Source organism: Schizophyllum commune (genome assembly GCF_000143185.2).
Source record: "Schizophyllum commune H4-8 unplaced genomic scaffold SCHCOscaffold_14, whole genome shotgun sequence".
Classification (NCBI taxonomy): Eukaryota; Fungi; Basidiomycota; class Agaricomycetes; order Agaricales; family Schizophyllaceae; genus Schizophyllum; species Schizophyllum commune.
Window position 1 is genome coordinate 605,797 of NW_026089551.1, and position 21,247 is coordinate 627,043.

The 21,247-nt window shown below is 57.5% G+C and overlaps 9 protein-coding genes across 9 annotated transcripts; 6 read left to right on the forward strand and 3 right to left on the reverse strand.

The window, feature by feature from the left end:
* The first annotated feature begins 145 nt into the window (after window positions 1–145).
* SCHCODRAFT_02643041 (mitochondrial import protein Pam17) lies at window positions 146–1,593 on the forward strand. The gene is made up of 7 exons (XM_003027089.2): window positions 146–503; window positions 607–696; window positions 890–938; window positions 991–1,055; window positions 1,162–1,267; window positions 1,349–1,383; window positions 1,436–1,593. Exons 1-7 carry the CDS (start codon window positions 240–242, stop codon window positions 1,487–1,489), a joined length of 663 nt encoding a protein of 220 aa, XP_003027135.2. The 5' UTR covers window positions 146–239; the 3' UTR covers window positions 1,490–1,593.
* A 1,049-nt stretch (window positions 1,594–2,642) lies between these two features.
* On the forward strand, window positions 2,643–3,487 carry SCHCODRAFT_01248798 (uncharacterized protein). Its single transcript, XM_003027090.3, has 2 exons — window positions 2,643–2,718; window positions 2,775–3,487. Exon 2 carries the CDS (start codon window positions 2,920–2,922, stop codon window positions 3,340–3,342), a length of 423 nt encoding a protein of 140 aa, XP_003027136.2. The 5' UTR covers window positions 2,643–2,718; window positions 2,775–2,919; the 3' UTR covers window positions 3,343–3,487.
* A 227-nt stretch (window positions 3,488–3,714) lies between these two features.
* On the forward strand, window positions 3,715–5,255 carry SCHCODRAFT_02519514 (uncharacterized protein; the record flags this gene model as incomplete). Its single annotated transcript, XM_003027091.1, has 6 exons — window positions 3,715–3,842; window positions 3,891–3,910; window positions 3,961–4,131; window positions 4,180–4,656; window positions 4,706–4,920; window positions 4,971–5,255. 6 exons carry the CDS (start codon window positions 3,715–3,717, stop codon window positions 5,253–5,255), a joined length of 1,296 nt encoding a protein of 431 aa, XP_003027137.1.
* A 1,848-nt stretch (window positions 5,256–7,103) lies between these two features.
* On the reverse strand, window positions 7,104–9,134 carry SCHCODRAFT_02643047 (P-loop containing nucleoside triphosphate hydrolase protein; the record flags this gene model as incomplete). The annotated part of the gene is made up of 9 exons (XM_050346306.1): window positions 9,089–9,134; window positions 8,972–9,037; window positions 8,812–8,922; window positions 8,663–8,757; window positions 8,516–8,613; window positions 8,125–8,443; window positions 7,733–7,901; window positions 7,412–7,486; window positions 7,104–7,324 (listed from the first exon to the last, which is right to left on the reverse strand). The coding sequence occupies exons 1-9, from the start codon at window positions 9,107–9,109 to the stop codon at window positions 7,106–7,108; spliced, it is 1,173 nt and encodes a 390-aa protein (XP_050197438.1). The 5' UTR covers window positions 9,110–9,134.
* A 688-nt stretch (window positions 9,135–9,822) lies between these two features.
* Window positions 9,823–13,008, forward strand: SCHCODRAFT_02693570 (alcohol oxidase-like protein). The gene is made up of 15 exons (XM_050346856.1): window positions 9,823–9,899; window positions 9,963–10,027; window positions 10,077–10,263; window positions 10,321–10,412; window positions 10,491–10,676; window positions 10,768–10,898; window positions 10,965–11,179; window positions 11,250–11,388; window positions 11,510–11,650; window positions 11,753–11,819; window positions 11,870–11,958; window positions 12,014–12,453; window positions 12,515–12,534; window positions 12,600–12,692; window positions 12,804–13,008. Exons 1-15 carry the CDS (start codon window positions 9,860–9,862, stop codon window positions 12,912–12,914), a joined length of 2,016 nt encoding a protein of 671 aa, XP_050197439.1. The 5' UTR covers window positions 9,823–9,859; the 3' UTR covers window positions 12,915–13,008.
* A 129-nt stretch (window positions 13,009–13,137) lies between these two features.
* On the forward strand, window positions 13,138–14,734 carry SCHCODRAFT_02518548 (uncharacterized protein; the record flags this gene model as incomplete). Its single annotated transcript, XM_050343398.1, has 2 exons — window positions 13,138–13,380; window positions 13,442–14,734. The coding sequence occupies 2 exons, from the start codon at window positions 13,138–13,140 to the stop codon at window positions 14,732–14,734; spliced, it is 1,536 nt and encodes a 511-aa protein (XP_050197440.1).
* Window positions 14,735–14,750: 16 nt separating this feature from the next.
* On the reverse strand, window positions 14,751–17,382 carry SCHCODRAFT_02643055 (DnaJ-domain-containing protein). Its single transcript, XM_003027276.2, has 9 exons — window positions 17,038–17,382; window positions 16,784–16,984; window positions 16,501–16,620; window positions 16,308–16,409; window positions 16,031–16,122; window positions 15,778–15,892; window positions 15,649–15,730; window positions 15,402–15,542; window positions 14,751–15,214 (listed from the first exon to the last, which is right to left on the reverse strand). Exons 1-9 carry the CDS (start codon window positions 17,260–17,262, stop codon window positions 15,165–15,167), a joined length of 1,128 nt encoding a protein of 375 aa, XP_003027322.1. The 5' UTR covers window positions 17,263–17,382; the 3' UTR covers window positions 14,751–15,164.
* A 1,703-nt stretch (window positions 17,383–19,085) lies between these two features.
* On the reverse strand, window positions 19,086–19,406 carry SCHCODRAFT_02706419 (uncharacterized protein; the record flags this gene model as incomplete). The annotated part of the gene is made up of 3 exons (XM_003027277.2): window positions 19,086–19,132; window positions 19,188–19,268; window positions 19,319–19,406. The coding sequence occupies 3 exons, from the start codon at window positions 19,404–19,406 to the stop codon at window positions 19,086–19,088; spliced, it is 216 nt and encodes a 71-aa protein (XP_003027323.1).
* Window positions 19,407–20,653: 1,247 nt separating this feature from the next.
* On the forward strand, window positions 20,654–20,978 carry SCHCODRAFT_02693574 (uncharacterized protein; the record flags this gene model as incomplete). Its single annotated transcript, XM_003027094.2, has 3 exons — window positions 20,654–20,741; window positions 20,796–20,876; window positions 20,932–20,978. 3 exons carry the CDS (start codon window positions 20,654–20,656, stop codon window positions 20,976–20,978), a joined length of 216 nt encoding a protein of 71 aa, XP_003027140.1.
* Between the last annotated feature and the right edge of the window lie 269 nt (window positions 20,979–21,247).

Here is a 21,247-nt window from a genome sequence, read left to right on the forward strand (position 1 = left end):
CCTGGAGTCCTGGGGAGCGGTATATACACGCGCCTCGTGTACCACGCATGCCGTGGAGCGTCGCGCAACGTTAGCTGTGGCGTTCAGTGCAGAGGCCTGACGACGACATGAGGCTGGCGCCCGACGGAGACATGGACGGAACGAAGTCGAACATCCGGCCCGGCGTGCCCGCCCGATCTGTGCACGCACGTGGCCTTTCCCGCGTCATCGCCCGCTTGTTCTCGACGATCACGCACACAATGCATGCGTGCCGGCTGCGTCCCCAGCTCGGGCTCCTCGCCCACCAACGCGCTTTCGTGGCGTCTACCTCCTCTTCTGCACCCCGCGCACTCGTATGGATAGCCCAGCGCGCCAAGGCGACGAAGGCGGCGCCGACACCGGGCGCGCAAGCGCAGGCACCTCACGCGCACCTACCGAAGAACTCGCATGTTCTGAGGGACAGTGAGGTGCTGGGGTGGGCGGAGTACTTCAAGATACGGAGGAGTAGGCGATTATGGCAAAATGTGAGTAGAAAGTATGCGATGCGGCCCGTGGAGTTGATGGAACGCGTCTGCCCGATTCCCATATCGCAGAAATAGAAGTTTGGATGCTGATACCTCTACATAGATCATGACAGTACCCACAAGTATCGTCGGTCTCGCTGGAGGGGCCTTGTACTTTGGCTCGCTGGACACGGACCCATTGAAGCCGATCATGGTACGTTCTACGTTCTACGTCCTGCGATCTCCTTCGCCTCTACTCTTCAAGTTTGGCTTTGCCTGAATTCTCTTTGAACACTCCGTCATATCCAACACACACTCTCTCCTCCCGTCTACGATAGGACCATTGCCCGCCTAACATCCCCGCCCCCACACCCTGCCCCACATGTTATACTAATCATGCTCGCCAGGGCCTCGACCCCTTCATGTTCTATGGCATCTGTACGGCCGGGTGCATGGGTGAGCATTTATCTTCTTACCTCCCATTCTTCCACTCACTCGGACGTACCAGGTATCGGCTTTCTCTTCGGACCGACAGTTGGCACCGCGCTCTGGCGTTTGACGCACAAGTCAAAGGTGCGTTGGCTAGCTTTCGACGCAGTCCCACATACCGTTGGAAAGACGCCCCGCCCCCTCTTTGCTTCAAAGATGCGAAGCGGGTCTGCTCTAACCCCGCCCCCAGCTCCCCCTCATCGACGCCCGCGACCGCGAGTTCTTCGAGCACATCGCGCGCAACCGCGTTCCAGCTGAGCTTCAGAGCCCGACAAAGCCGGTTCCGGACTACTATGGTGCGTGAGGCGTCTTGCTATCATAGGACTTCCCTCCTCTTCTGCACGGGCCTCGCTTTGACTGACAGTGAATATCTACAGGCGAGAAGATTGGTTCCGTACACCAGTATCGGCAGGTAAAATATCTTCTTCTAAGGCTCTATGTGCTAGACTCACACGTCGATACAGTGGTTGAAAGACCAGGCGAAGTACAAGAAGCGGGCTCTGCTGCCAGAGGATTAGGTACTGCGCTGGCAATGGTCATGCTTCAGTACGAATGAGCTGTGCTGCGGTTGTGAGTGAAAGACTACAACACCGGAAATATATCACTGCTCCATCGTGGCTCGTTATTGCGTCAATGGCGCACAAGGGGATAAGTAGACTCATCGAGAGTCTGCTCGCTTTTGAGGCGCCCAATTGTCCATCAAAAGGGGTGTTACATTCAACCGTGACGTAGCCTCGTCACGTAACGACCCTCAACGTCACAGGAATATCCCATGGAGACATTCTCTATGTGGAAGGCTGGGACCAAGGCCTCGCGATGCTTGCATCAAGCTATCAACGAGCGATGAGTACACAAGAGTCACCGCGCTCGCAATGACAGGCGAGTGCACCAAACAACGTGTTCTCAGCGTGTGCTGGAGCATCGACTCAACGCCCGCTCCAGTCCTACTCAAGACCCGCAGTGCGCCGTCGACGATTGCACTGCTTGTCCAGCTGTCAGATGTACTCTGTTTCTGAATGCTTCTACCGGAGCCCGGTAGTAGCTCGTATACAGGCCTTCACATACAGACATCAGCGAAGTCCTTCCCGGTAACGCAAACAGTGTCTGTCCCCCTTACCTGCGAGGGCATACTCTTTGGTTGTTCTTGTCGTCTCAGGCCGCACAGGGAACGCTGGAATACAAGTGGCCCCTACGTCACTCAAGTCACTGAATCACTCGTCACTGAGTCACCCACCGTCACCACCCTCGCCCACCAGGCCCTCTGTCGGGGTCGTACTACGTGGACGCGACCGGGCATGTGGCTGCAATATCTGGAGCGCGCTTGCGCGGATGGCACTGAATCTCTTGCACCTATCTCTCCACGCCGCGTGTTTCTCGGCCTCACGGGCGACGCTCTGTGGCCGTACATCGCATTTCGGGCTCGGTGCAGGCGGTCTGGACCTCCAGGAGCCCCTTCTCCCGATGGTCAAAGGACCGCGCTCCTCTCGGGAATCTAATCGCCTACTGTGGCTAGCGGCAGTCTCGACCACAGATCCACCATGCCGAACAGGTATAGATACGACCGTGGGGACGGCTTTGTGTACCACCCCACAACGATCTGGGATCTAATGATCCACTCGAATCATCCGACAACTTGGCAGCAATGAGGCGTTGTCCCCTCCCTTTCATATCCGAGAGCGCACCAGCCGCATGCAGCGCTGCTCCTTCCGAGTTCTCCACGCTGGCTGAATAGGACACGCTTTTGTTGGTGAGTCCTGCACATCTCTGGACCGCGCTCAAGGTTCCCACTACTGACAACTGCAGCCGGTCTCAGGTCGAAGCCATAGAATGCGCTCTCCGTCCTCTGCGGGCAGGGACGATTCGCCGGCGCCCACATAGACTCTGGCCGGGGTAAAGTTTGCCTCCGGGCACGACCAAGGCCAACAAGCTCTCTCAAAATTAATTCATTATGCGAGACGCCCTTCTCTTCGTATGCCATACTGAGCGTCAAGGACATCGACTACAAATGAGAACACAAGTCGGTGGCCATCGCAACTTCGGTCGCTACCGTGGTGCGCCTTCGCCTTGGACGCGCTACCTTGCATTCCAGATCAACTCCGCCACAGCGGACAGACTCCAAACTCCGCTTTTGGCTTCATTATTGTCGGCGTTCGCTGAGAGGCCGTTCGACGAGGGCGCTTCGCCTGATCGGCACCCTACTCCGTCCGGCAAGCACCCCCTCCGCGCTGACTCTCCTCCTGCCCGATACCCACGACATACCCAGCCGACGTCAGACGCCGCACCTCGCCTTGCATCGTGCTCGTATGTCAAAACGCGGACCATACCCCCTGCTGGGCCCTCAATTGATCTGGCTGCGCACACCGAGATCTAGCAAGTAACCACCTTTCCGTCTTGGAATGAATAGAGCGATCGATGCGCATTGCGCCAATACAGAATGCGGGGCGAGTGCGGCGTGCGCGACGGTGACGATCTCACGGCTTGTCAGACAGGCGAAGGCAGGACCGCTCCGTGAGGCTCCCGTAATGGCGGCGCGCAGAGGTAAACGGGGTATAGTATCCAACTGGATCTTCGGTCGTTGGCGATTTGATGCCGAATGTGGCTCATGACGGGCGGGCGGGCGAGCTATTCTGCATCAAAGGACCCCGACGGCGTTCACTTAAAAGCAGCGATGCTGAGTGCGTTCCACCTAGTTTCCCCTGCCGGACTCACCCTCTTTGCGTCATCCTCCCTCTCACCCTACTCGATGCAGCGCGACGATAGCACACAGGCGCGAAGTACCGCCGACTTCGATATCACTCAGCTCAGCGTCACTGGCCGGAAGGCCTGGAAGACGATGAAGGGCAAGGGCGAAGCGGTATGGCCTCCACATCTGTGAGTATCGTCTCACAACTTGCCGTGTCTATGCTCACTCTCCGTTAGCGAGAAGGCTCTACTTAAGGGTAAGCTTCGAGCCTTACCGCCTCGCGCGGTCGCTGACTATAATGCTCAGGTCTCGCTGCATACGAGCCCGACACTAAGTCCACTAAGGCATTGAACCGGTTTCCACGACGCAATCGCTTTATTTCTGAGTACATCTATCAACGAACCGGCGAATGGCGGACGGCGAAGCAAGTCAGCAGTCGCCTTCAGCAGCTGAAGGAAAGCTGCAAGGATGACAAGAGTACGTTTGTCGCTTCTAGCACCTGTCCCCTCTGACCGTCGTCTTTAGTCCTGGAGAAACTAAAGCTCGATGCGTACAATCAGAGCCATTCCGCCCATGGCTCCGAAGGGTCGTCGCCTCCCGCGAACACTCCTCCACCCCCTTGTATATCCATATCCGATAGCCAGCGCATCCACCGCGCAGCGTCGGCGATGCAAGAAGTCGTATTCCCCCACACCTTCTGTCTTGACTCCCTCGCGAACGAGACCGAGATGCACATCGATCTCAACAACAGGGCCATGTACGACGCGCCCACTTTCCTCTCGCCCAACATGTGCGAACCGCCACTTCTTTGCTTCTCGTCTCGCGGTGCTCTGTTCTCGGAGACGGTGTGCACCATCTTCGAGGGCGACGCGATCCTCCCGCTCCTCAGCGCCGCCTGCCCGCTATCGTTCTACGGGTTTTCGCAGGAGCGCGATCAATTGCTCTGGCACTACACTGCGGCCTTCCCCACCGCGATCTGGCAAGTCCTTTGCGAGCGTCGTCGTGAGTATCTCCTCTTCCTGGTCGCGACACGGTACTGACGGCCTGACAGATCCCAGCCACTTCCGTGTGCTGCAGAACGTCATCATGGACCACGGGCAGACACACGATAGCGCGACATCGCGTGAACATCCCGCGGCCGCGCATGGGAGTCCCATGGTGTCAGTCCTTCATCGTTTCTACTACTCACCGCCGCCTGCGCCCATGGGCCCCATGTCGATGTTGTCGCCCCTCCGTGAGCAACCCGTGGCGCCCATCGATTGGCAGGTATGTATTTTTTGTTTGACGATTATCATCGTGACCTTACTTCTTCGCAGTGCGTCCTCCCATCGTCTCCGCCGCCTCCCACTCGAGCGCCGGCGTTCGAGTCGATGCAGGGGACCGGTATCCATCCTCCGCACGGCGGCGGGTCCCAGTACAACTTTTCCTCCTTCGATGGGCCCTCAGCCTATACGCAGTCCGGGTCGTCTATGCACGCGCCCTCGCCAGCGTCGACATACGCCTCCTCATCACATTCAACATACGCACCCTCTCCTTCCTACACGACGTACACTGCTAGCCAGTACGACGCAGGGTGTTATGGCGGCGCTTTCATGATCTAATACTTTCTTTCTACTCTTCCCAAGCTTGTTTCTTCGCACGTCCGTGTTCTTGGATACTGCACTTGTCGCTATACATACTCACACTCGCACGGACACGAACCACAGACTCTACTATCGTAACATATATCTCGGGACTCGCGCTGAACTTATCGTATTGTGTACTACTGACTACTCCATCTAATGGGATTTACGCTTGCCGCCTCGCCCCGCTGCCCCCTACTCGCCAAAGGCTATATGGATAGTCGCAAGAGGCTATACGGACAGATGTCACCCAAACCCCCGAGAAGCCCGAACCCCTCGATGGGGAGGCTCACGCTGAATGACCCACGGGCCTGAAAACAGGCGCTTATTCTCGCGCCCAGGGCGGACGCCCGACATCTAATCCTCGCCCTGACATCTGTAACGGGCAATCCACGCGTAATAGCGCAGCCCGAGGTATGCCGCATGTCCGTGTATGTCCTGAGGATCGCCCGGCGCTGGCGCAGTCTATCGCGGTCGTGTGCTGAGGACGATGGACACCGCGTTTGCGGTTTATGGAAGGGTCAGGGTCCACGCGTAGCCTCGTGGTGCTGCAGTAGCTAGCCTCGTGGCCCCAGGTGCTTCTCCCGCGAACGTTTACTGAATGGCCACATCAGTAGACCATACCTTTTCGAGTGAGACAGCGCTGGGGGATGGAGCAGCCCACCATAACATGGCCAGTGATCTCCGTGAGTCCTAGCCTTGTCAGCGCTGTGGCCGGCTAGACTGCGTACATTCACCCGAGAATACAGGGAGTAAGCTGCCATTCGCCATCGCTCAGAAATTCCCACATCTCCGAGAGCGCGTTAATTACCGAGGCGGGCGACATGGGTTGATCACCCGCGATTGCCTTGCGATCGACGAAGGATAGGCCCTCGCAATTGGCGAAGGGTACAGCCTATGAAAGTTATCATCGGATATGCCCGCCAGCTAGAAGAGAGGACCGGCGTGGAAACGAAACAACGCACACGGACGTTCGCGACAAGCGGCGGGAAGGCACCTCATGGTTCTTGGGGTCAGAGCGCCAGCTAGTAGATAAAGTTCGCGCTAGACAGTACCTCACATCGACCGACATGTCGAGCGCCGCAACACACGGAGTCCGAGTCCATAAAACGGAGGCATCAGAGGATATGCTTCCGCCCGGCAATAGCCGTATCCGCATTAGGCAGCTGTTGTACTTATGTAGGCGATCTTCAGGGCACATTCAGTAGTAGATAATTGCGAGCGACGCCTAAGGGACCCCCCGAGCTTGCGAGGGAGGGAAAGGCGGAGCGAGCAACACTGACTAACCCACGAGGAACAGGGCTGTATGTCCGGCCAAACAAGTACAAAAAATGGTTATCGCGGAAAGTGACGTCATTGTGTAGGCGCCAGCAGGCGCGCGCCGCGCGCCGCGACGCGGTCACGCGTCAGCGTTCGCGGCGTGACGCACGCCCACAATCACCCATCCACCGCGGACATGCAGTAAAGCCCTGGAGGTCACAGTGAAGACCGTCCCATGCCTCGGAAGAGATGTGATATCGCTCAGGACGCTAGGACGCAGCACTGCGGGGCCGCTGCACGAACCGCCTGCGTGAGCGCAGGCGCACGTTGCACGGTCACAACCGCAACATCATTTTCCTCATTTTCTGACTTTCTAAGGAGTGCTGAGCTTCAGACCTCAAAGCGCAATTCGATGTGCAGGCTTCCACATGAGCTTCCAGTGTTGCTCGCTTGGTCCAAGCGAGCTTTCCATGGCTTGCCACCAGCTATGTTACAAGTCTTCGCAGACGATATTTGACAGTCGCTGCTAGTCGTCGCTTGCGTCTCACAAAACCCAAAAAGGGCCGGCACTATAGTACAAACAAATCCCTAGTCAAACTCCGATAAATCCATCCCGTAGTAAAAGTGCTGTAGGCGTAGGCGTTAGTGTCCGTCCATCCACCGACTTGTGCGCAAACATGCCCAAGCGCCGACCTATATCGGATACTCACCTTCTGCAAGCTCATAACCTTGACGACCCACGCTTCTAGGTGGAAAATCTTTTTGCTGCCTATTCGCATGCGGTTTTCCTGTAGACGGAGGGGGATATGAGGTCAGATACAATGAGGCTCGAAATACGGGAGAAAACCAGGCTTGCAGATAGGAGAACAACTCACAAAGATCGCCGCCCAGTGCATGACATCGGCCTTCAGCGACTCGTCCACGCGCTCGACGACGCGTTCCGCGACTGTCTGTCGGGCGGGGTGAGTATCGCATGTACAGTTTACATACTCACCACGAGCAAACGGTTCGCTCGGAGAGGCGGCACGAGTGATGAAGGAGCGACGGAGACAGGCGCACGAGTGAGCAAGGGCCAACGAATGTATGAGCGGGGAACAATGAGTTTATGTGCGAGGAACAACGAATGCCCGAGCGAGGGCCAACGAACGTCCGAGCGAGGACAAACGAACGACGAACACGAGCAACGGGCTACGCACCTTCAAAATGACCGTCGGCGGTATACAGTGGCTCAGCAGCTCGTAGAACTTCGCGCGGACCTCCATGACGCGCGCGGGCGACTGCTCCGCGACGATCAGGTCCGCGACTTTGTGGCAGTATGTTTCCCAGTCTGGTTTGGCGATCGCGAGGGGCCCGGTGAGGTCGGGTCTGTGAGGTGAGTTTTAGTATACCGTGTGAGGTGGGGGCTAGTATACCGCGCATTCGTTGGGGGTTAGTATACCGCGTGTTCGTTGCCCACTACCACTACCAAGTGCGTTCGTTGCCCACTATCACAACAAAACATGCCATTCGCAGCACTCTGGCATCGTCCAAAGTCCGGAACCACCCAGAAAAAGAGAAAAAAACAAAATAAAAGAAAAAATCCACTCACGACTGCATCTTCAACGCCTCCAGCACCAAAATCGCCTTCCTCAAATTCCCGCCCGAGTCCGCCACGATCTGCTGCCCCGCCTCCGGCGGCAAATCGAAGCCCACCCTGCGCGCCACATAATCCAGCACACTCATCATCTCCCCCGCGTTCGGCGCCGCGACGCGCATGAGGAGGCAGCGGCTCTTGATCGGGGCGATGAGGCGGCTGGTGCTGTTCGCGCAGAGGATGATGCGCAGGTTGGACATGTATTTTTCCATGGTGCGGCGGAGGGCGGCCTGCGCGTCGCGCGAGAGGCCGTCGGCTTCGTTGATGACGACGACTGGGGGTGGGTAAAGTTAGGTGGGTGGGAGTGGGTAAGGGAGTGGATGGGGAAGGGGAGGTGAACACGCACCCTTGAAGCGCTGCTTCGCGTTGAGATCAACCTGCTGCGTCTGCGCGATCTCCTTCAGCAGTTCTTGTATGACCACTCGGTCATAGTTCCCGGCTTCGCTGACATAGTATGAGCAGGGTGTTGAGGCATGGGTTATCACAGACGCACCTGGGCGTGATCTCTATGTGGAAGTTGCTCTGAACGAGGTTGATCTCCAGTTTGCGCTTGGAGGGAGACAGAAAGATTCGCTGGTCGATTTTCAACTATACGATTATCGTGAGCTACTGCGCCTGTACGGAATGATCGGCACGACGCACCTTCTCTGCCCCCGGTCCAAACAGCTCCTTCAGAACGCAGCTGATGCGGGTCTTCTTCCCTGCTCCTGACGGCCCATAGAAGAGTATGTGGGGAAAGTCGCCTGAAGAAGCCTATTGTACATGAGCTTCTTGGAAAGGGTGTGCCATTTGCATAGCGAACCAGTGATTGTAGGCGCTTCGAGAGTCCTTGGTGGTAATGGAGCTCGCTGAGAGAGCGTGGGCGGTACTTGATGCACAAGTTAGCATAAAGGCAGTAATCCAGACACAAAAGACGCACCTGGTCTACCCAGAGAGACATGATTTGGGAGGGCGGGTCGCGGGAGGAGACAAGAGGAGATGTCACGATCGCGTGACGCGACGCGTTCCGTCGCGTCGCGCGCTTGCCCTATAATCACCACGTGCATTGGTCGGCATCACCCGCGTTTGAACCTGCTCTCAACCATCACACCAGGTCGACTCTGCTGCGAACTCGGTAGAGAACCTCTTTCCTGGTCTATTTCTTCCAGGCAAATACGGGCTCGGAACGATATGTGCATTTTCAGGCTCTTGAACGGGACCAACTTGGTCGAAATTGCCATGCTCTCCAGGAGTCAAACACCTCGCATGGGCCCTTGAACGCTCATTGGTACTGCCAATTGCAGACTATGCAATAAGCGTCATCCCTTGTCTGACGTGCGAGTACGCTTCATATTCCGGCGCTCATCGCAATGTGCCAGGGAGGCGCGTCAGTACTCTCGAGCATATGCTGGACCAAATTCTTTACGGCGTGAAGAGGACAAGTCTCACTAGCGCTCGATACCGTGCACGACAGACTCCCTCTGCCGAGCGGTTTGAGCATGATCTACCATGCTACTCGGTCACAACTCGGACTGTAGTCCACTTGAGTACAGTACACCGTGCACTACACATAGCTTACATAGCCATTGGCTCATTTTAGTTGACAGCCTCCGCAATGTCATGCAGCGATCTACGGCCGCGTAGGGTGCCTATATAGCTGTCTTCGAAGGAATACTCGGGGCGCCCTTCTTCCGCACTCGCCCTTGCAACAATGTCTGTGCGCAAGGAGTACGATATTATTTTCGCCGGGGGTCCGTATACAGTTCTTGCCCTCCGAGTTGCATATTCTGATGAACTACATCGATCATCTACAGCTGGGACTGCTGCCTGTGTCGCAGCCGGTCGCCTCGCCGCTGCTGATCCCTCTCTCAGGATTCTGGTACGTCTTTGTACCCTTCCCATTCATATCACGCTAATCCCACCTTCAGCTCCTTGAAGCCGGTCCCCATACCCTTGGCCTCGCAGCGCACGTCGAGCCATACCGCTTCGTCACCCACCTCGCACCAGAGAGCGCGACCGTCACGCCCTATGTCTCATCCCCTAGCGCCGCCCTAGCCAATCGATCTATCGTCGTCCCTGTCGGGCATTGCGTCGGCGGAGGCAGCTCGGTCAACTGTGCGTAGCCACCTCCTCGGTGCTTGACGCGATAGCGGCATAATCAAACCTCGACAGTCATGATGTATACTCGCGCCGCGGCGTCCGACTACGACGACTGGGGCGCTCCTGGATGGACTACCAAGGAGCTACTCCCGTTGTTGAAGAAGGTATGGCGGCTGAAGCGTTCGACACTTGTGCTCCGGAGTCTGCTGGCGTCAGCATGCTGAACCTTTCCCAACCTCCAGTCAGAGACCTATCAAGAGGACTCGCCCCGACAAGACACACACGGGTACGACGGGCTGCTCAAGGTGTCCTACGGCGGTCATTTCCTGCATTTTGCGCGCGAGTTCCTGGACGTGGCGGCGGCGTACGACAAGGAACGCGAGATCACCGCGGACATGAACACGCTATTTGAGTGCGACAAGTATGCGGTACGTTATCAGATCCCACTAGACGACCGCTGTCCCGATTGTCAATGGGCGCCCACCGTTCCTTCTGACGTACGATCATTTGGACTCGCAGCGCTGGCCGAAGTGGATCGACAAGGAGAGCGGGAGGCGCTCGGACCCCGCGCACCACTACATTTATAATCAGGCCGCGAACACGAATCTGCGGCTCATTGCTGGCGCGCGCGTGGTCCGAGTGCTGTTCAAGTACGTACGGTGCTCCTCCTCCCGATCTACAGTACAACCCTCGTCTGATTCACCATTTCATGGTAGAGATAAGAAGGCGTGCGGCGTCGAGTACGTCAGCGAGAACCAGCCAGGCTCTGGGATCAGCACCGTATACGCAGCCAAGCTCGTCGTCTTATCCGCAGGCGCATTCGGCACACCGGCGATCCTCGAGCGGTCTGGAATAGGAGGCGCGCAGCTGCTGGAGAAGCTCGCTATCCCGGTCGTGGTCGATCTTCCTGGGGTGGGGGAGAGTTATCAGGGTACGCACGCTTGTTGTCTCCTGTTCATATACATAGTGGAATACTTCATTGTTGACTCCAAATCCCGCAGATCACCATCTCATGCACGTCAGATACCATGCGGACGATGATATGGAGACGCTGGACGCTCTTCTCGACGGAGAGCCGGAGGAAATCGCCTACTGGTCGAAGATGTACGAAGAGGAAGGCAAGGGGTTGAAGGCGACAAAGTAAGCCTTTACTATATTCATCAGGTTTCCCACACGCTGTTGGCCCGGAATCCTCTTTCCCTTGCATGTTCTGCTCGTCATCTTGGCCATTACCCTCATCTGACATTTACCCACCCTCTAGCGGCATTGACGCTGGCATCAAGATCCGCCCTACTGCGACTGAGCGCGCCTCCATGGGCCCCGCTTTCGCGGCCTACTGGGACGAAGTATTCGAGAGCGCGCCAGATAAGCCGCTTCTGGCTATCTCGTGCTCTGCAGTGTCGTGAGTAGCTGCTTGCCTCGGAAAATGGATCTTCATAACCTCACTCTTGCATTGCCATTATCGCTCATAATACGGCCGCCACCTTGACCTCCGCACATACAGGATTGGCGCCACCCCCTCCGTTGATCACAAGAGCAGATTCCTGGCTATCTCGTTCTACACGGTGCTTGTGGGACTTTGCGCTGATATTCCGAGTAATCTCTCAATAACCCATTCTAGCTTTACCCTCAATCGCGTGGACGCACCCATATTACCAGCGCGACAGACGCGTTCGCGCCGCCAGCCTTCGAGTCGGGGTTTTTGGAGGAGTGAGTGTTCTCGTCCTGGTCTTCATCAAAAGGCCATATTTACCGCCTGTATCAGCTCCGGCGCAGACCTCGCCGCCCTCGTCTGGGGCTATAAGCACTCCCGAGAGCTCGCGCGGCGGATGCCGGTATACAGAGGCGAGCTCGCGATGGCACACCCGATCTTCCCGGGTTGCGGGGCCGCCGTGTCTTCAAGAGCAAACGTCGATACGACCACTGCCACCGACGACGCGACCGTCGCCTCCGAGGGCCCGACCGTCGGTATCAGCAGCATGCCTCTTGTCAAGCTGGAATACGAAAGTGAGGCGAAAGAGCCGCCCACTGCTAGCGCCCAGCAAGGAAACCGCGACATCCAGCAAGAGAGGCATACAGAAACGAAGAAAGATTTCACAAGTCCCCTAGCAGGCCCCGCCCCGGGTCCCGTCCCCATTGACGCGCCAAACATCGTGTACAGCGCGGAAGACGATAAGGCGATAGAAGATTGGGCGAGAGAACATGGTGTGTATACCGCTGAACTATCCAATGCAGCGAGAGGCTGAGCTGAGCCATTATCCCCCAGTGCAAACGACGTGGCATTCGGTGCGTTGGTCCCCACTCTTCTGACAACTTATGCATCCGCCTGAACGTTTACTCGCTTACCACAGCTTGGTACATGTCCCATGAGGCCTCGCTCGGAAGGCGGCGTTGTTGACGCCCGGCTCAACGTGTACGGCGTGCAGGGCCTTAAGATAGTCGATGTGAGTGCTTACCATAGATTATCCGCAATTCTCTTATGTTCGATTTTACCTTACCACTATCATCGCCGAACCAACTTTCCTTAATCATCTCCTAAACCCACGCTATGCCAGCTCTCCATCGCACCCTTCAACGTTGGCGCCAATACGTGTAGCACCGCGCTCGTGATTGGGGAGAAGGCCGCTATGCTGATTGCAGAGGATCTGGGAATGAAGGGGGCGTGATGTCTAATAGATACGTAGGATGGCTCGCGTATATACAGCTCTCAACGCTCATGCATGTCAGCTTCACGATGACACAAGGCATAACCCATTCTTGAAACGTGACGGTCACGGTTGACCTAACATGAGCACGTGAGATCGGCAGCGGCCGAGGCCTTTCACGAGTACATTGACACGCCCCCACGTTCAGTCCGATCCATCACCCTGAGCCTCGGTTACATCTCCCATGTCCCTTGTGCCGAATGAGCCCGTGTGTCTACCATGTGAGATTCTGGATATCATCTTTTCCGATCAAGATATCTCCCAGCGCGACCTCGGTCGCCTGGCGCGGGTATCGCGGGACTGGCATGATGCAGCTACTCCGCTGCTTTGGGAAACCATGCACGGGCTTCAGCCGTTGCTCAGGCTGCTCCCCTGTGACGCATGGCACTTGGAACCCAGAACAACAGGAATCCAAGGGACGCGCTTGGTAAGAACCTTCGCTCGCTCGCCGTGACCTTCGGTATCTAAGTCAGACTTTTGCTACCCAGTCACTGCGTCGACAAATATTGGGAACAGACTGGGACACCGTATACAGTCGAGCTCAGCTGGTGAAGGCCCTCATCACTGCGAAGGACCCCGCGGATCCCACCTCGGACTGTGCCGAAGCAGTCGTCGAGGCACTCGCCAGGTGTCCTCCACCCCGTTGTCTCTTCCCGAACCTTCGCTGCCTGCGCTTCGAGATCCCTCGTTCCACGCCTATGGTGCCCTTGAGCCCTGCCTTCACCTCACTGTATAATCTGCTGCTGTCTCCTCTCTGCATTACCAGCTACACGCTCCGCGAGCTCGTCGTGACCGAATCCACCTTCATCCTCCCCGAGGATTACCACACGCATGGCTCGAAGCTTCTGATGGCCATCCCACAGCACTACACCCTTCTCGAAAAGGTAGACCTCTTCATCCGCGACAAACGGAATACAGACCTGCTTGCCACATTCGCCTACATCCCGACCCTGCGCACGCTCCACCTGCGCTTCAGCGTTAGGGCCCGCAGCCTGGACTTCACTGACGTGACCCCTTCTCAAATGCCCAGCTGCTTTCTGGCCCTGCAGCACCTCGGCCTGCACGGCCTCTTCGCGCCCGCCCTCATGGGTGCCCTGCGCTCATGGCGCTTCCCCTTCCTGCGCACTTTCTCCGCCCTCCCGCTATTCCGCGCCGACGCTGACCAGCTGCACGCCATCCTCCTCGCCCTGCACGACCACGTGCCCCACGACACGCTCCGCCAGCTGCTCATCCGCCCGTTCATCGGGCGCTACTCCCCTCTGCAGCTCCACCACATTGAGATCCTCGCCGCCTTCCGCCATCTCACGCACGTCGCCCTCAATGCCACGCTCGGCGTGCTGCTCACAGACGATGAGCACGAGCAGGTCGCGGGGTGGTGGCCTAACGTAGAGCTCCTCGGGTTTAACACGGCGACGGTGTACGATCTGTCGCTGTACACGGTGGACACGCCCGCGACGCTTGGGGCGCTCGTGCACTACGCGCGGCTGTGCCCCAGGCTTCGAGACCTGTCTATCCCTGTGACCGTGCACAGCGGTAGCGTCCCGGACATCCCCACCGAGCTCAAGTCGCCAAAGTCGCCACCGTCCGCACTGAACTCTCGTCCACCCTCACACCCGCTATCCCGCCTCTACATTGGCGACTCCCCGCTCGACGAGGACTGTGTGGAGCAGACGACGACATTCCTACACCAGCTCTTCCCGAATCTCGCCCTTATCAAGTTCGACGAGAACGAGTTGAGCATGACCTGGCTTGATGTGCGCAAGGCGTTGGTTGAAACGTAGGTTGCGGCTGTGGTCAAAGCATTGCGATGGAGGTCGAAGCGTACGTTGCGGTCTTGCCTTTCGTCGTGCACAATGATAGGTATGCGGCAGCGAACCAAGACCGAAAGCGAATAATGATATGCCGGTGTTTATGGTATCCTCGCACGTACACTATTTCTAAACAGCGTCAACCTCTGTCTTCGAGCCCTTGTACAGTCATAGGGCCCTCGTACGGTCGCAGGGCCCTCGCACCGCGGCCCTGGTGCCCCCGTTAGTCTAGAGGATCTCCTACGCGGCTACCCTCCGCACACAGCCCACGTTCGGGCCTCGCGCGCATCGACACGACCCCGGCGTCCATCGACACGACTCCTGCGTCCTTCAGGCAGGACTGCTCGCGAGGGCCCCTGCACGGCATGCGAGCAGCCAGATACCCCTCCGACGCCCACCGAGGTTATAACTCGTCGTGCGCCGCCTCGCCCATCTCGAACGCCTCCTCGAGTTCTGCAAAGCATGGTCAGCTTTGCCCGTCCCTATTCAGCCTCTCTCCATCCCCATTCAGCTTCCTCCATCCCCATCCAGCTTCCTCCATCCCTATCCAGCCTGCCTCCATCCCCATCCAGCCCCCCTCCCTCCCTATCCAGCCCCCCTCCATCCCTATTCACAAAAGCGATCAAACGATTCTACTCACTCCTCCTCAACTTCCCATCCACCTCCTGCGGGAGCACGACCGCATACTCGACGTACAGATCTCCATGCGAGTGCGTGTCGCCCGGCGGGCCCTCCTTCCCAAAGATGGGCATGCCCTCGCCGGGTATGGTCTGAATGTGACCTAGAGGTGGGGTCAGTACCCTTGCAGGACACGACCGGAGAGTCAGGGTCTCGGTTGGTCAGGGCCTCGGCGAGACGACCGTAGGAAATTATATGCATCCACTCACCCGGCTGCGTCACCCCCTCTCTCCTCAGCGTCACCACATGCCCGTCCAGGTGCGTCAGGTTGCGCTCGAAGCCGAGCAGCGCCTTGACAGTTTCGGTCAATTGGATATACACAGAACTCGCCCACTCACCTCCCCCACGCCGACGACCTCGCGCCAGTACAGGCTGCTCTCCTTCCTTCGCCAGCCGCCGGCCTCCTTCCGCGAGCGCACGCGCAGCACGACGTCGCCGGGCTCGTAGTCGGGGCTGTGAGGCAGGGTGTTCGTCAGCATTGTGAATGAAAGTGGGTACATTGAGAACGAAGGTGGGTAGAATTAGAAATCGGATTAGCATTGTAAATGAAGATGAAAAGGATGAGAGGCAGCAAAGAACACCCCCACTCACCTCTCATCCGCCTCCCCCTCGAACACAACCTCGTGCCCCTCCGGCGTGCCCGGCTCGATATCGAGCGTCAAGTGCGCGGTGTGGTCGAGGATCTGGTGGATACGGGGTCAGTACCTTCGCAATCCTCGTGTACCTTCGTAATCCGACAAAACTCTCGTCGGGGGGAGGGGTCCAGTGACGAGCGCGCAAGCCTGACATCGCGCTCGAAAGCATGCGAAAGCCGAAGGTATCGTCGCAGAGTGACGAAAGAGAGCAATATCTAAAACTCCTAACTCACCTTCTTCCCCCCACACGCGCCGCACACCTTCTTCACCACCGTCCCCCGCCCGCCGCACGCGTCGCACGTCATCTGCTGCTGCGCGAACATGCCGGGGAAGATCTGCAAGAGACGGATGAGGTTAGTTGAGTTCGTCTTCTCATCAAGACCATGGGAGGGAACGGAACGCATATATGCACTCGCCAACGCGCACCTGCTGCTTCACCACTCTCACCCCACTCCCGCCGCACTGGCTACATGTATGTATATCCGAGTCGGACGCGGCGCCTGTGCCACGGCAGTGGTCGCAGAGGACCTTCTTCTTGACGCGAAACTGGGGGAGGGGGGTCAGTTCGGGTTAACGAGGTATAGAGCGGAGGGGAGAGAGATTTGGGAGCGGGACGGCAACCGCGCCACCATGAAAGGGAGGAAAACGCAATAGAAGGATAGGCGCGGTGCAGCGGACTTAGTGATCGAGGAGGGAAACGACCGCGCACATCTATGCTGTTCCCCTTATACATATCCTCCAGCGTAACCTCAAACTCGGTGACTGACGACGGCCCGCGGCGCTGCTGCTGGTGCTGCTGGTGCCCGCCGCCGAAGAAGTTGGAGAACATGTCGAAGGGGTTCGGCTGGTGCTGGCCGGACTCGTGCGCGCGCAGGCCGTCCTCGCCGTGGCGGTCGTAGATGGCGCGTTTCTGGAGGGGGTCGAGTCAGATTGAGTAAACGTAGTGGGGTAGGGTCGCCGCACCTCCTTGTCGCTCAGCACCTCGTACGCATGCGCAATCTCGATGAAGCGCGCCTCTGCGCCCTCCTGTTTGTTCTTGTCCGGGTGCCATTTCTTGCTGAGCTTCTTGTACGCGTATCGAATGTCGCGCTCGGAGGCGGAGCGGTCGACGTCAAGGACTTTGTACAGGTCCGCCGCGAGCGCGAGGCCGAGAGCAGAGGCGAGCAGTGCCCACCAGAGAAGGATCATAGGTCTCTGTGATGTATGCAGACAAGAGGTAGTCGAGCGAGGAGTGAATGAGTGTAAGTGCAGGAGTATATGTAGACGCGCGGGGGGGAGGGAGGCGCAAAGGGGGGATGGGGGAAGAGGACACGTAGAGATGCGGTCACGTGCGGGCGCTTATTCCCAGTGATCGGCCTGGCGGACGTTGCCGTTACGGTCATTGCTGTTCTCGCGACTCAGATTCCACAGCTTCCCCCTTTATGTCGCGAGTAAGACACAATACCTTTTTCGATCGCGCTTTAGACTATTACTCTACAGCATGTCTCTCAGCACAGCCACGCTCAGCAAGCGTATATAAACGTGCATCACAGGGGGAATGTTAGCCTCATCCCCCTCCCACTTCCCCTCTCCCCATTCCCTCTCCCTTTCCCTCGATGCTTTCGATCCCCCACTTCCTGATCCCTCTCTTTTCCACCATCCGTACCGCCAGTCTCCCAGTGCACCTCCCTCTTTTCCCTCAACATCCCTTCTATCCATTCCACATCATTCATCTCTCCCCGCGCAGCCTCGTTCTCTATTGCCCTCGTACCCCTTACCACCCTTCGCAAGAAACGTCTTTTTCTCGCCACTCCTGTCTGACCTATCCCCCTCAACTATCTATCATGCCCTCTCCTTCCCCGAATCTAACACTTCAACCGTGCAAAGCTCGCCAACCCCACGACGTTGCCGGCCCCCTCGCTCCCTGCAAACCCAAACTGTGGCCTGACTATACCGTCTACGGCGAGTTGAAACTGGCCTATCGCGACAAATTAGGCCTAACTGCGATCGCAAGGATTGCATCCTCGACGACAACCTCACTATCCTGCCGGCGAACTGGGCGTTGCCTTCAAACATCCCGCCTCCAACCTCGATATCCAGTAGCGACTACGGTACGCCGGATGCGAGTTCGACACGCAGGCTGCGACGTCACCATCCCAGAATGGATCCTTCACCCGCCTGAACCCAGGCTACCTTCGGCTCAGCATCATAGGCAGCAAGTTACTGTATCGTCGCCAATACGATCGCTGGACCGCTGAGCTCAAAACCAGGACCCATCCGATTCGACAACAGGACTCTTTCGATTCAATAACAGGACCTATCCAATCGACGGCGAACGCGCCAGTCGGCAGCGGACTAAGTTTGCGCGAGTCATGGCGAAGCACCTTGCGCACCCTGTGCGATGCCTTGTTTCCTATCGCTGCGCTGCGCTACGTATTGTCATGTCCCGCGCTACGTCTTGCCCCATGTCTCGCGCTTCGGAAACAGCACTCGCCAAATGTTACAGCTCCCACTTCGTAGTTCTGGTCGATCACTGACCCGCCAGGGAAGAATCACTCGAGGCTAAGGAAAGGTTGCTCGAGGGGGCGTCGGAAGGGGCGACAGGCCAAGCCGTCAGGGACTTTGGGCACCGAGCGAATGATTAGCAGGGCCTCCGACTCGCACAATCTGGTGCAGCACCGGGTGTGGTCGTCGACTTCTCGCACGAGCGCAAAGTCGCTCGCCGCAAGTGCCGCTCGCCCGTCATGGCGGAGGGGCACAAGACGCTCTTCGTCGTATTGTCCCTCACTATATTCAACTTATTACGATGTCAGTGGCGTCATTCAAGAATGACAGATCGCGAGACCGGCCTCGCAATGTACACTCTGAAGTCCCCAAGAAGCGCAGGTGTCGATGGGCACTGCGGAGAGTACGAGGTAGGTCACCAATCAAACATCGGGGAGAAGAAGCTGCTTGATATGCGATAGATGTATAATTTACAGAACGTTACAATGCCTCGGGATGCCCCGCTCCAGTCGTCGTCAACAAGACGCTCAGTTGGGCACGCAGACAAGGACGCCGCTGCCGTCCTTGTGGCAGACTAAAATCCAGCTCGTCAACCCACGATCAGACTCGTCAGAAGGATAGATACTCACTGCCCTCTGCGGTGCCGTCGGCGCTCTTGAAGGCGCAGTCGTGGCCCTCGCCGTAGTGGTTGCTGCCGTTGCAGGCGTCGACTGTGAGGAGGTGAGTATCCTGCTAGTCCGCTCTAGACTGACGAGCTCACCAGGATTGTCAGCGAGCAGAGTCGCGGCGGATGCTTGGCCGAAGAAGACGGCGAAGGCGGCGACGATGGCGACGGCGAGCTTGTACATATTGTCGGATGAGAGGGGTGAAGGGAGGCTGGTTGGCTGGTGTGGTGGAAGAGGCGTTAGGCTGATGAAGAACTCGACGGACGACCTACCCGGTATTTATACTTACTTTTCCGCCTCGAACTCACCGCGCAAAAGTCGACCAACGGCCTACCTTCATCTCTATCACCCACCTGGCTGTGTATGCGAGTCTATAGCCCGCACTTTTCGCTCCACACACCCACTGTCGGCGCCAGCCCTCGAAACGCAACGCGTGACATCAACCGTGACACTAGATGCATCGGTCGGGTGTCGTAGACTACCGTTACGCATCCGGCCTTCCACAGTGATGCTCTCTGTCACATCAGCGGGCACAGAGAAGGGTCTCCATGATATAGGATGTGTTGGGAAGCATGTTTCGGATCGTGTTGGTAGACCAAGTATATTGAAACCATCAACCAAGTGGGGTCGACGCTGGGTAGTTGTGGCCATCGCAAGAAATGGGCGCTGTCAGCAAGCGACGCCGTCTTTCGTGGCGGCGCAATCAGACCCATCGGCGGGGTCGCTAGCAGGTCGAGCGCTCTGTAGAGGTTGGTGACGAGTAGCTTGAATCGCGGGGGAAAGGAAGGATTACTTTATGCATAACTTCCGCCGTTAGAAAACGTGAGTTATGATCTCTACGGAAGCCCTACACATCTATCCTGCCACCAATTCAGTTCACTGGCATGAAACGGTGGTTGATGCTGTCCGCGTCTACGAGTGGGCTCTGAACAGTGGCGCGGAGGATTGTCTCACCTGTGGACTAAGTGGCCATGACCGCGTCAACTGGATGGCCATGACTCCTTCGACGAATGAACCGGCCGCCCTCTCGCTTCCGCAGCCGATCATGGGCCCCACAAGACTTTCAAGAGACGCCTCTAACGAGCAACCGTCGTGCCAAGGGTGCAATGCAACGTCTCGAAACAAGCGGCTTAACCTCACCAGTCAACCACGGGTGGCTCTTTGTATGGACGGCCCCTCACCTGAATCTACCCCAACGTCTTGCCCGCAATGATGGCATACATTCCGACTCCACGACTGAAGTCGCAACGCTCGATGCAGAGACAGGCGCTTCTCCAATGGCAGAGTACCATCAGAGAGCCTACGTCCCCTCCCGGATGGACGGCGAATCTGGCCGTATATAGGCTGGCGAGTCTGTCCTCTGTCCTCAGCACCAACCGCTTCCACATCCATCTCTCAGAGGCACTCACCTACTCTCCACATCCACCACAATGTACAAGTTCGCCGTCGCCATCGTTGCCGCCTCCGCCGTCTTCTTCGGCCAGGCATCCGCCGCGACTCTGCTCGCTGACAACCCTGGTGAGCCAGCTCGTTAGTTTGGGTAAAACAAGCGGGATACTCATCTTCTCGCAGTTGACGCCTGCAACGGCAGCAATCACTACGGCGAGGGCCATGACTGCGCCTTCAAGAGCGCCGACGGCACCGCAGAGGGCAGTGAGTATCTATCCTTCATGCCAGTTTGATCGTGGGTTGACGAGCCGAATTTCAGTCTGCCACAAGGACGGCAGCGGCGTCCTTGTCTGTGTGCCCAACTAAGCGGCGGTGGCGCACTGTCCTCCCGCGTGCGGTCGATGCGTTTCCTCGGCATCGGGAATAGATCGTCGTGTAAGCTCGATTGACATACCACCATTGTATTATTTGCATATTTATATTTGCACTTGATCTGTCTGGATGGGCAACGCGTGTGCGAAATGTCCCGAGGCAAGGCGGCGTGCAGAAAGAGGCGCCAGGAAACAGACCCCCAAATCCCATGAAAAGTAGTCCGTCGTGGGTATGCGCCATCGAAACTGGAGGAAATACTGCGC